Genomic DNA, 13,854 nt, shown 5'->3' with positions numbered 1-13,854 from the left:
GTATTCTTTCCTAGCTTGAAAAATCATGAAAGTCTTGCTTTTTAACCGTGTGAGCTGAAAGAACCAACCTACAAAAGCCCATTGAGATTCAATTTTGCTAAAATCCAGCTCTTAGAAGAATGCTTGACATATAGTAAGCATTTAATAAATGTTTATCAATTGAACAATTGACTAAAATAGAACAGCAAAGTACTGAGATATCCTTCCTTGTCAAGCTTGACTCTATGACATCCAAGAATAAGAACCATCCACATTGCTCTTCAATGACTGAGCTGTCCCAGTCAAATAGTGATTTTTGCATCTAAAATTTTAAATTGCATCATGATTTATGAACACCAACATATTTTAATGGAAGAAAAATAACTGAGGTATTGACTGGTTTTGCTGAACTGCTTTTTAAAAAAATCATAGTAGAGAGGATTCTGGGAAGATGGCAGAGTAGGTCAAAAAATTTCAAGCTCTCAAGATTTTCCTCCACAAAAGAGATAAAATAGCCTCTAGGCGAACATAGAGCCATAAAAACAAATTAAAAGTAGAGGAAGAACAGGAGTCTTCACAGTACAATTGGAGAAGATCTGAAGAAAAATCCCAGGACCATATTTCCTTCCTGTGAAGAGTAAACACCTCCAGGCTAGGATTCCCTTAAACAACAAGCAGCAAGCCCTGGGGTTTAGCTGGTTTGGGAAGCTGCTCCTGCCCCAGTTACAAGAACTTTTACCCCAGGACAGTTGGGTGTCTGAGTTGCGGAAGACTGAAGGAACCTTTGCTGACAGGAACCTTTGCTGGCAAGGAACACCAGACCCAGCTGTGCTGTGGAGAGCAGCTGGGCGAGAAGGAACCAGCACACGCCTGGTGAGTGCAGAAGCAGTGGGGTAGGGTATCACTGGCTGTGGGCACTCACAGGAGGCTGGAGATCTTGGTTTGGGTTCAAGGTCAGAAGGGAAAACTGAAGAGGATAAGAGGCCAGAGGCACCATCCTCCATACCCCAGGGTTAGAGGTGATTATAAAAACTAAATTATTACCAGAAAAATACACAGGCAAAGGAAAAAGAGAGCTACTATGGGAAGAGAGAAAATTGGGGTTCATCTTCAGAGGAGGATATTGAAGCAAAGAAATCCTTTTCTACCCCAAAGAGTAACATCAAATGGTCATCTGCCCAAAAAGAATTCATTGAAGAACTTAAAAAAGACTTTAAAAAACAAATAAGAGAGATTGAGGAAAAACTAAAAAGAAAAGGATAATACAAGAAACACAAGAAAATTATGAAAAGAAAGTCAACCAATTAGAAGAGGAGACTCCTTGAAAATAAGAATTGGGCAAGGGGATGCTACTAAAGTTATAAGAGATGAAGAAATTTTAAAAATATATAAAAAATGAAAAAATAGGACAGAATGTGAAACATCTCATAAGAAAAACAATGGATCTACAGAACAGATCAAGAAGGGAAAACATAAGAATAACTGGACTACCTGAAAGTTCTGATAGAAAAAAGAATCTTGATACAATTATACCAGAAATAATTAAAGAAAATTGTTCTGAATCATTAGAACAAGAGGGGAATGTAGAAATAGAAAAAAATCCACCGATCCACCTGAAAGACATCCTATGAGGAAAATTCCAGAATATTATAGTCAAATTTCAAAACCCCCAGGTCAAGGACAAAATATTGCGAGCAACAGGAAAAAAACAATTTACATATGGCAGTAACACAATTAGCATTACACAAGACCTAGTAGTGGTGACACTATATGTCAAGCAGCAAAAGAACTGGGCTTCCAGCCAAAAATATCATACCCAGCAAAGCTAAGCATAATTCTGAATGAAAAAAAAATGGACATTTGATCAATTGTCAGACTTTCAAGGCTTTGTTAAAAAAAAAAACAAAATCCTGAATTCAACAGAAGATTTAACATACAAGAGTCAAGAAAAATATAACGTACATACCAATGGCCAATTACAAGGGACTAAGTAAGGACAGAATGTTTACCTTTTATGTATGGAAAATGTAAAACCTATGTCTAAGATTATTACTAGTAATTAGGTAACTTATAAGAAAGATTGGGGTAGACCTGAATATGATATGACTTCAAAGAGCAAAACCATTCAAGAACAGCTAAAACAGTAATTATCTTTTACAAATAAGGTGCAAGAAGAAGAACCCAATATGGAGGAATTAGCTGTTAGTTCTGGAAATCTACTTTCATTGGGAATGGGTTTAAGAGGGGAAAATACAGGCATTTACAAGAGTATAAAAGTCTTCTAAATTTAGAAATAAATAAAACTCTAAGGGGATGGGGAGAGGATAAAAGAGAGATATTTAGAGGGGAGGGTGAGGGAATAGGTTAAAAAAGGGATATAGAAGGGGCTTTAGATTTAGGGGAATGGGAGGATAAAGCGAAGGAATGCTGGAGTGGGGGTAGGTCAAGTAATAGAAGGATAAGGTAGCAGGTAGAAGTAGAGAAGTTAGGAGAAAAGAAAAAAGAGGTATGCATAAACATAAAAAACAAAAATTAGGAATAGAATCTCTTAGGGAAAGTATATGTTTATATGTGCATGTATATTTGTATGTATGTGTATATATATATATACATGTATGAATATATCAATACTTATATATAAATATATCTATGCTTAATTATAGCCTTGGGGTGGCAGGTAGTGGGGAAGAAGGGGGAAAAAGAACAAATAAAAAAGTGTACAATAGAGAACAAAAGAAAACTTACAAGGAAGCAAAGAAAGGACAGACAGTTTTCAATATAACACACAGTATTTAATATATGGGCTTTCTTGAAATGAAAAGTTATTACTATATATTTTGAATCCTCTCATGTTCTGCTGTGCACATATTTTTTCTTTTTATATTTTATATTTAAGTTTAATACTTATGTTTATAATGTTTCTTTCTCTTTTCTTATTATGTATTTGAGTTTTAGTATTTGTCTAAAATAATTTTTTTTAATCATAAGAGATTGTTCATTGGGTACAGAAGTAGAGAAAATACATAACATAGAGAAGAATATACATAAAGATTATATAAAAGCAAGAGATAACTCAAATTCTTATTTTAGTGCAGGACTTCACCCTTATCTAAGACTACTGACTATCGACTAAGATGATGATACTGAAACAACTTTATGCCAGCCTGTGCACACTTTGAGGAAAGCCAGGTACTGACTAAGGTCAGGAAGGAAGGAAGATAAAGTGGCAACTGAGTTGTATGAGGTGTCTGAAATCGTGGGGCAACTAAAGAAATACTATCAAAGAGTTTACTTGGCAACTAGTTACTAACTCTCTTACTAATAACTAATGAACAGGAGCTGATGAACAAGTTAAAATCTGAGAAAAGTTTGGAGTGAGGATGACTTCAAAATCTTGCTGAGGTTAAAGTGGTGGTGACTCCACAGTGACCCATACTTTTTCGGTAGTTAATAACCCAGTGTCATAGCTGGCATTAGCTAGACTTGGTGCTGAATGCCAGTCTACCAGTATTGTTACAAGGAATTCAATATAGAAAGCTATAATATTTTCCAGGACTGTATTCCTTACCACAAGGAAAAAGCTATTCCAGTCCTGGCTAGGACACAGCACAGAAAAAATGCAAAAGTAGCAGGGGGCTGATAAGAAGAAACAGAGAAGACTAATATGGAGTCTCAGGGGACCTGCTTTTGACTGCATACTGTGCAGTCCTCCAAGATGCACAGCTTTGAGCTACTGGTGCTGGAATGTTTGCAAATGGTGGACAGCCAATTTGATGACACAAGAGTGAGTACTAGGTAACTATATCAAGTTCCTGATTACCATGAAAGAGAAGGGAGACAAGATCTTTAGCGCTGTTATGGTTGGAAAGGCTGCTCTAGTTGGTGATAAAGGGGCAGTGCCTACAGAACTGATGAACAATGTTAGATTGACTGAAAAGACCAGGGGATTGGTATATGGTGAATCCCTTTTGATTGTACCTGTCAATGAATAAGCAGTGAATTATTTAGAGCTTATATACTTGATCAGGAGTATAGAGACAAGGACGTGGACACAGAAAGTGGTAGAAATTAAAAAAAAAAACTGTACTCCTATATGAGTCCAGGAAAACGGCTGCAAGCATAAGTTACTGACAACAAAAAAGAGGCCACTTCTGTTCTATTGGACTCCACTGAAAGAGCTCAGGCCAAGACTGATGTAAGATGAATCCCTGAGCAAAGGCACCCCTCCTAGGGGCTTGGGACCAGAGGTCAAGGTGAATCACTTTGGAAATAGGACCAACAGAACACAGCCATAGAGGCTAAACTGCCTTCTGGTATAACTGTGGGTATTACAATATGGATACAATTGAAAGAGTAAAATGAACTAGTTTATCAGAAGCTGAATTCTACTGGTCTAGCACTGGAAAATAGACAAGGCCAGGGAAGAAGATTATACTTGGTCCCAAAGACAATAACCTTAGTCTTATAAACCTTTCCTAGGTTCTTCCCACTAGAGTATAGGACCTATACAGTAATGCTGGTGAAAGATTGAAGATGCTGAATATCAAGTAGATCTCAAGTGTCAATCAATTTTATATTATGAAGACTACTGTAATTATATAGCCTCTATAGTGACTAGACCTCTGCAGACTGAGTGAAAAGGACTACTTATATTTAGAATACAGTGAACTTAAAAATCCCTAAAGAATTCCTAGGTTCCAGTTGGGACATGGATACCATGACCCTGGCTTAGACCCATAAAACATCCCAGGAGTTTCAGTGTTGACTGGAACCAGGCTCAGCCTATTTCTAAGTACTAGACAAGAACTTGAAGCAATGAAAGAGGCTCAGCATATGAACAACCTGATAGTTCATGGCTCTTGTGCTAAAGCCTGCAAGAAGATAAGAGTATAGTGCTAGACAAGACCATCAAAGAAACATTGAACCCTTCAGCCCCAATATGGATCCAGAAAAATTCAATTCTGGGAATTCTCCAGTGGCTAAAGAAAGGATGACCTGAGGAAGAAACTCAGCTGTTGTGTTTTCACCATATTAATGGAATATGGGATATGCCCACAGAGCAATGTACACAATCAACATCAATGACTCCCAACCTTTCCAAGAGTGGACTTGAAAACCTGCTCTTCTGAGATGATGGAAGACCCTAGGAACCAATTAAAGTCAACTGCATTCATGAAGTCCTACAATCACTATCACCTATGGTAGCAGTATGTAGAAGATTGATTTTTTTGTGGACTACTGAACTTTGAATAAGAGATAGTGAATTTATATGTCAAGCCAATCCAAGATGCCCTAGACAATCTGATAGCCATCCAATTTTCAGTTTTGGATTTAAGCAGATAGTACCCTAGCAAAAGATGATCCCCATCTGGGATCATCCCCCAGAAAGTTTCTACCAGTTTGAAAACATGCTCCAAGGGATTTCTGGGACCCCTGCTACTTTTCAAAGGCAGATGGAAAAAGTCACTGGGTAATTTTGGAGAAAATAGTTTCAGTCAAGTGATGGTTGAGAAACGAATGAAAAAAAAGGAAGTGGGAGTAACAAGTGTAAGACAACTTTGATTATAAATTTAGAAAAAGTGTAGACACTGGACAACAGCTTGAGAGGAAAGCAGGTTCAATTAAAGATTTTTTTCAGGGGAGACACTGGCATGTTTGTAGGCAACAGGGAAGGGGTTTTTCCAAGGAGAGATTAAAGAGGGAGTGGAATGACTGCCAAAGGGGGTAGAGGGGATAGAGACAAGAGAGCAAGTATACTGAAAGCCTTTGTTGGGAAGAGTCACATCTCTTGTTCAGAGACTTGAGCAAAGGAAGAGAGAATATGGGATAATATTAAAGAGCATTGAGATGGAGAATAGGGAAGAGGGAGCTTATAGTGAATGTCCTCTGTTTTCTCAGTAAAGTATGCAGCAAGGTCTTCAGCTAAGTGGAAGGAGATAGCAAGTGGCATAGGAGGCTTCAGCAGATACATGGAAGTCTGGAACAACTACTGTGAGAGTAGAATAGATTCAGTTAGGCCTCAGGGAACCTGAAGAAATTGTTCTGTGAAGTTTGGATTCAGTCAAAGGATCTAGAGAGCCACATGTAGCCTCGAGGCCACAGGTTCCCCACCCCCAAGTTAGGAGAATGAGACCCCATTTGAGATTAACACAAATTTGTAACAGGCCCAGACAGTATTATTGTGTGACCTTTTCCAACTTGGTATCACATGAATAGAAGCAGAGGGAGGAGAAAGAGTATAAGGTAGGGGAGATGGGGGGGACGGTAGAAGAGACACAAGTGGTAAAAGGAGTCAAGGGTTTGGATTTGGCAAAGCATGAACAACAAATAATAGAGGGAACAAAGGATTTAAGAGTAGAGGACAATTAATTAAGCTAATTAATAATAAAGGAGATTAGGAAGGAAAGAAAAGTAAAACCAGAACAGAGTGATAACCTGGGAGAATAATGAGGGATGAGGGGACTAAGTCATAGCGTGGATGAAGAATAAGTTTTAGTGTGGATGAAGAATAAGTTTAAGAGTAAGCAGAGGGACAGATAGAAGATTAGGAGGGTATGGTCAGATAGAGAAAATTCAGAGTTCTTAATCATTGAAGTAGACTATTCCTGTGCATGAGTGAGGTAGAGAGAAGGTATAGGATATGGGAGATTAGAGGGTGATGAACATGGAGGTCAGGGTATTTGAGGGAACATCAATATGTATATTGAAATCCCCAAGTATAAGGAAGAGTATTAGGGTGGAAAGGAAGACACAGAGCCAGAGACAACACTACTTGAGAAAGGAAGAATAGTGAGAGATTAACAGATAACTGTCAAACTCAAATATACTAATATACCTGGATGGAACAAAGGAGAGGTTGCTAAGTGATGGTGGCAGACAGAAAGTCTGGAAATGGCAGTGAGGAGCAAAAAGTAAGCTTATCCTCTTCCTGGCCTACTGCATACAGGAACATTAGAGAAGGTGCATCCAATACTGAAAAGCATAGCCAAGGATTCATGTCTAGAGGGAGCCAGAATTCCCTGAGTGCCACAAAATGGAAGAAGCCCAAGAGAAAAAGATCTAAGATAAAGGAAAGTTGATTAATAACAGACAGCAGTTCCAGATGGCAAAATGGAAGGTAAAGACAGAAGCAAATAGAGATGCGGTAGGTTGAGTTAGATAGGGATGAGAGAATGGGGAATAGGAGAGGGCTGGTTCTTTCTTAGGCATCCCGGGATTCTGCATGACACAGACTAGGAAAGGAAGAAGTAGGAGTTTGCTAACCACAGGATATAGACATCATACCTTTTGCCTGGGCCTCCCACCCTCAAGTCCTGTGAACGGAACAAGACAGTGGCATTTCTCTTTCAAACACTAGAGAATAAGGAAGACTGGGCCTGTCAGTGGATGGTGGGCCCTTCTTGTAGATGAGGTGCTGGCAGCAAAAGATCTGGTATATGAATCTTTGATTTTAGGATAGATCCTGGAAGCAAAGACCAAAGTTCAAGGCTCTGATCCTGGAGGTTCTAGTCTTTAAGATAAATTGTCCCCATTTCTCTCCTAGTTGCAGCCCACCAACTGTTGACTAACTGGACATTTTAAACCAGAAGATCTAAAGACATTCCCAACTCGACATGTCCAAACCAGAGCTCATCATCTTTCCCCTAAAACCTACTCCGCCTACTTATTTTCCTATTTCTGTAGGGGCATCAGTATCTTTTCAGTCACCCAGGTTTACAAGTTCAGTGTCATTCTTGACTCCTCAATTTCCCTTCACATCTCAGGGATCCAATCAGTCACTTCTATCTCCACAACATCTCTCCAATCTATTTCCCCCTCTTTACCTGGACAACCAAAATCCCAGTTTACACCCTCATCACTCCTCAGCTGGCCTAACACCATAATATACAAATTGGTCTCCCTGTCATGTTTTTGCCTGCTCCAATCTATCCTCCACACAGCTACCAAAGCAATTTTTCTAAAACAGTGTCATTGCCCTGTTCAGCAAACTCCAGTAGCTCCTTGACCCAGTAGATCAAATACAAGCTTCTCGGTTTGGCACTTCAAGCCCTCCATAACCTGGCCAACCTCTTTCTTTCAAGCCTTATTAGATAATACTCTACTTCATGCACCACTTCAGTAAAGACAAAGAGGCCTCCTTTCAGTTCCTGTCACACAACACTTCGTCTCTATGCCTTTGCACAATCCATTCCCCATGCCTGGAATGGCCTCTCCTTAGTTTCCTTTAAAACTCAGCTCAAAGACTACCCGATAGGAGATCCTTCCTGATCCCTCTGGCTGACAAGCGCTCCCCCCCCCCCCCCCCCCCGCCTCACCAATTACTTTGTATTTATTTTACATATACATATATGCATACATACACATATACACATGTTTTACTCCTAGAACAAAAGCTCCTTGAGAGCAGGGATCATTTCATTATTTGTCTTTGTCATCCCAAGTCTTTGCAGAGTGTCTGGCACATGGTAGGTGCTTGTTGATTATCTGACACTCAGGTCCTGGGCTGGGTCTCAGAAGTGAGAATATTAGTATGTGATGTCCTGTTCCTTAAGTAGGTCTAGTTCAGCAACAATCTTTACCCTGTCCAGCTTGGTGGTAATATTCAGCCAGCCTGGAGGGCAATAGACAGAGGTGTGCTGGCTGGTAAATATTTAACAACCTACTCTCCAAAAAATAAATGACATGCTTTTAAGCTTAATTTGCATTAACATTTTCTCCATTATACTCTTAAATCTAAACAATTAATAAAATAATAAATCAAACCCAATTTATATATAGTTTGCCAGGTTCTGAGATATAAATGCTTATACAGCAAACAACATCCTCCCTCCCCTCCCCCTTTCTACAGCTCTGTTGCAGTGAGCTGAGACAGGGTAGCAGTAGACTCCAGGGCAGTCGTTCCATGGAAAGAGGCTAAAGGAACTGTTCCTTATATATAATATCATCCTTACTGTGCTAATGATGCCTAATTCCGGTGACAGTTGCTGGTCTTCATCTCCCATGGTTTCCCCTCTATTTTATTCTTTTTTCAAAGTTTGTATTTCCTGACACAAATCCCTCATCCAGCTATAAATCTCCCACAATTCTGATATCTTGAAGCTTCCCCTAGTAAACAGAACTTCTCAAAGCACTGAAGCCAGGAAAGAGCACAAACGGGCAAATGTCCATACTGCAGAAGGAATAACTTCCCAACAATTAATGTTGGCCAAAGCAGAATAGGCTACCTTGAGAGGTAGGTAGATTACATTCCTTCCTTTCTCTTTACTGCAGGTCTTCAAGATGGATAACTACTTATCAGAGATATTGTAGAGTTCCTGTCCTGGTAAGGGCTTCACTAGATACCCTTTGAGGTTCCTTCCAACTCTTAAGATTATGTGATTCTACAACTGTTCTGTTCTTGTGACATGATCTTTAACAATCTAGAATCTAATTACTCAAACTTAAATGACTACAGGTTACCTTCCTAGAATGTGCTAATTCTTCTGCTAAAAAGTACAGCACAACCACAGAAATAGCTTCTAAACACCAGATCAAATCTTCATTTCTACTTGGTCTTCAAAAAAACAAAAAACAACAACAAAAAAAACAACCGGCGAAGTCTTGATTCAAGCAACCTGACTTTCCTACAAAATGAATGTTCTTTAAATAACCAAGTAGCCAAGAGTTTGGTATTGGTATTACTTGTTTTAAATAAATCTGCTTTATAGAATTTTTGAGTTAATGAATAAGTGAAGTAGGAAATTTATTTTACATAACTCAAAATCTAATTAAAGGTTAACACGGCATAATGGAAAGAATGCTAGACTCAAGAGACACAAATTAAATCTTGCCTCAGATACTTATAAGCTATGTGACAATACTCAAGTCACGTAGTTTCTCACATCTCAAGTTTTTCCTCATCTGCAAAAATAATACATGCTGCCATAAGAGGTTTCCTGCAGAAAACACTTTGCAAGTGTTGAAGAACTCTATAAATATGAGTTATTATTAATAAATTTTCAGGTTGGTAAAATTCATATTACATGAGAAATCTTTTCTGATGAGATATATCAGTCTAGTCAAAAAGAAAGGATGTTATGTTCCAAAAGTAAAGAGATTCTTAGCCATGGAAGGAAATCACAGAGTCCAAAAATAAGAGCAAGAGTCTAGATGAAGGGTGGTGCTAAAACATTCCTAAGTCATTTTGAAAGTAGAATCAATATGCTGTGAAGATGGACAACATCTTAACTTTTTCTTTGCCAAAATTTTTCACCTCGATTTATTGGGAGATTAATTCTGTGGGAATGTACCTTTATTTTATAAGGGAGTTGCTTTACAGCTAAGAATGCATCTTTTACAAAAGATTAAAGACAACAGTAGTTGAAAGTCTAGGTTTTACTTATCTTTCTAATGGTATAAACTTTTATTATTTTAATTCTTTCTGTAAAGCAAATATTTGAATATCACTAATGACACATAATGACAAGAATAATTACAAGCTGATTATCACAAGTTAATGATAAAGGCTCCCTTGTATGCCCTTCCAGAATGTAAATATACTCTTCTGAACTGTTTGATATTAAGAGCTTCCAATGATACTCAATATTGTCTGATCTGTACATAAATGATTCATAAACAAAATGTTAATTGGTGCAAACTTAAAGTGCCTCAATGTAGGTAATTATAGAAATAATTTGCCATTAGAACAAAAGCAGCTAATTATACACACTTCCCTCCTCCATTACCATATATAAACACAATACTTCAACTATTATATCTGAAAAGGACTAATTCAAATTGAAGCCACACTGAAAATTTTACCTTATTTGTCCAGAATGAAAGATAAGGAAGCTCTTATAAGAAGTAATTGATATCATTTAATCATGTTTCCAGTTATGCCAACATGTGATTTATTTTATTTTTTTTTTTTTGCCTTTTGGCAAGGCAATCAGGGTTAAGTGGCTTGTCCAAGGTCACACAGCTAATAAGTGTCATGTGTCTGAGGCCAGATTTGAACTCGGGTCCTCCTGACTCCAAGGCCAGAGATCTCTATCCACTGCACCACCTAGCTGTCCCAAAAGAATCCCTACTATCACATTCTTTTTTTTTCTTTTAAACTTTTTAGGCAATTGCCTTGGGTCATACAGCTAGTCAAGTGTTTGGTCTGAGGCCACATTTGAACTCAGGTCCTCCTGACTTCAGGGCCAGTGCGTTAGCCACTGTGCCACATAGCTGCCCCCCAATATGTGATTTTAAAAAAGTATTCTGACAAACATATGGAAGTTTAAAAAGAAAGCCAAAAGTTTATAGAAAAATTCAAAACAAAATATCAGCTTCTACCCAACAAAAATGTTTTCAGGAATAATCAACCACCTACTAGATAGTTGCTGTAATTTCATTTTTAAAGTAACACTGCTAGGGATAATAATAAAATGAAAGCAACAGAATCTTGAGATTAATGTGGGGAATAAGTATGGTCACTTTGGCTTTTCTACTTACCAAGCTAGTTAGAAATACTGATATTACATGAATTCTTCATCTACCAATATACACTGATAGCATTTTCTTGCTGTTTATAAATCCAGCTTCCCTGAACCTAACATAACACATCTACAGCAGACCTGTCTAAAATTTTTAAAAATATCATTTTTCTATTGAAAATGGGGGGAAAAAGTATTATTTTTTAGACATATAAGTCAGTTGCTATGTTGGTCTAATCTCAGAAAAACAAGTACTGAAGAGTTATTTTAAACATTCTATTAAGTTTAATGGTCTACTGCTATAGGAAAGAATTCTTAAGTACTGACCCTCTCACAATGAAACTTGTCTTTCTGTAATATCATTATCTCCCCTCCTTTCCCCCACCAAAGACAATAAATTACACTTCTCTATTCCCCAGAACAAAGTTCAACTTTTGGAACATTTCATTATACGGCACTTTAAGCCTCTCCACAATGAAAATTCTTATCCATCAATAAGCCCCACTGCCTTGGAAGTAGCCCTTCCTATCCCCTAACAGGATCTCTACCTCTTGGGCACACATACCACCAAACTCTTTTTAACTGTTACCACAAGTTCCAATGTGACAGCAACAGAGTACTTACTACAGATCACCCTTTTTCAGGTAGTTCCCATGCCATCCATTGGCCACAAAGGAAGATAAATTATTTAGACAGCTGTTAACTATGGAGATGCCACTTTTTCAAAACCAATGAAGATTTTGAAATAAACCTTTTTCACCTAAAACATTTCTCTTAAAATATCTTTTCTTCTCTGCACACACACATTTGTGTGTGTGTGTGTGTGTGTGTATATATATACATGAATGTATGCTTATATGTGTGTAAATAAAAGAACACAGATTATTGTCCACTACAAGGAAGTCAATTGATGAGTTGTATTGTTTTGTTTTCTATTTCTAGAAACAGAAATTTAAATAGTACTTTCATTTAAGCATCATTTAAACAGTACTTCTGTCTTGATAGGCCTCTTAAAAGGTTTGAATTTCACAGGTCTTTCATTTCACACTAGAGTTAAAACACAGTTTTGACAGCAGAAAGATAAACAAAACATCAGGTGAACAACAAAACATCCAATAATGCCGAGATTCAAATGGAGGCAAAAAGTAAGTTGAAAAATTTAAAGACAGAGATAGTGAAATAGCAGTAGTTAGTGACACAGTCAGAAGAATAACCTGACCTATCTAGACGGATCAGTCAGAATGTGAAAGAGAGAAGAACCAGAGCACAACTGTGCGGCAAATCAAATCCTGTCAAACACACATGAAAACATTACACTTGATAGTCAATTCTTAATTATCCACACGTGGAGTATTTACATGACATTCTTATTATTGAAAGGAACATTTTTCAGTAATGTTCTATTGGAAAGGGAAGACTTGAGTCAGGAGATCTGAGTTTCAGTCCCAGAAAGTCACAACCTCTTTGAGTCTCAGTTTTCTCATCTGTAAAATGGGGGCAGCACCTACTTCACAGTACTGTTTTGGAAAATATGCTGCATACCTTAAAATGTCTTATAAATATAAGCTATTATTTTTATCCATGCCAATATGCTTTCCTCCTCCAGTTCAAAAGCTAGTAATCATTACAAAGCCCTAGAACATTACTGATCTTGAAGATTTCATATTTAATTAGCTACCTCATCTAAAAAGTAATGTTGCTTCATTTAATTTATCTTTGAATAATAAAAGTTCTCTTACCTATTCTCCATAGTTATTGCTTCATTATGAGGGTAGCTCCAGAATTGAAACATCCCTGGTTTACTTTTGTTCTGATAACCAAAAAAATAGTATTTTACAAAGAGCTAAAATACAAAACAATATTAAATCATGTTCTTTAGTTATGTTGAATATATCTTACCTGTGATTTTTTCTGTGAGTTCTCTGACAAACTAAGTTCTATCAGTTGTTCTACTGGAATTTCCAAATGACTCTATCAAGCAGAACATTAAAAAAAAAAGAATAACAGAATGTATCTCAGATCCCTACTCGTGTTCTATTTCAAGGAATACACAGTAAAACCCTGAGATAGGGTCTTTCTTACATACATATAAATAATTCTTATTGATTCTAGCAGAAATAATCAATATATGCTGAAAAGAGAATTAGACCTGTTTGTTGTCTTTAAACTTTTGCAATAAAAGCACCAATGAAATATTAACTGATGAACTCTAATAAAGATATCTAAAGTTTGCCCTCATTTTAATAACATTTTTGCTTTAATATTCTAATCAAAATTAAAAGGATAAGTACTTTTTACAACTTCATAATGAATTATTGACAATAATTCAAACTTTCACAGAATTTACAAGGCTATTTGCTCTTCTGAAAATAACTAGAAAATATGCTCATTTTATTATTAATGCTAACTTCTGCTT

At 37.1% G+C, this 13,854-nt stretch overlaps 1 protein-coding gene across 2 annotated transcripts in view; it reads right to left on the bottom strand.

Moving 5' to 3' along the window:
- The window catches only part of FAM217A (family with sequence similarity 217 member A), a 58,377-nt gene that overhangs the window by 5,950 nt on the left and 38,573 nt on the right, over positions 1–13,854 (bottom strand). For both annotated transcript variants that reach the window (XM_078153631.1, XM_078153630.1), the window contains 2 exons: positions 13,338–13,409; positions 13,178–13,248 (listed from right to left, as the gene is read on the bottom strand). In XM_078153631.1, coding sequence (XP_078009757.1) covers positions 13,178–13,248; positions 13,338–13,409 — 143 coding nt within the window. The remainder of the gene's footprint in view (positions 1–13,177; positions 13,249–13,337; positions 13,410–13,854) is intronic.

The sequence above is a fragment of the Phascolarctos cinereus genome, unplaced genomic scaffold, assembly GCF_003287225.1.
Source record: "Phascolarctos cinereus isolate Bilbo 61053 unplaced genomic scaffold, phaCin_HiC Scaffold_4;HRSCAF=312, whole genome shotgun sequence".
Lineage (NCBI taxonomy): Eukaryota > Metazoa > Chordata > Mammalia > Diprotodontia > Phascolarctidae > Phascolarctos > Phascolarctos cinereus.
The sequence above is the reverse complement of the archived record's forward strand: the minus strand, read 5'-3'. Positions and strand labels throughout refer to the sequence as shown.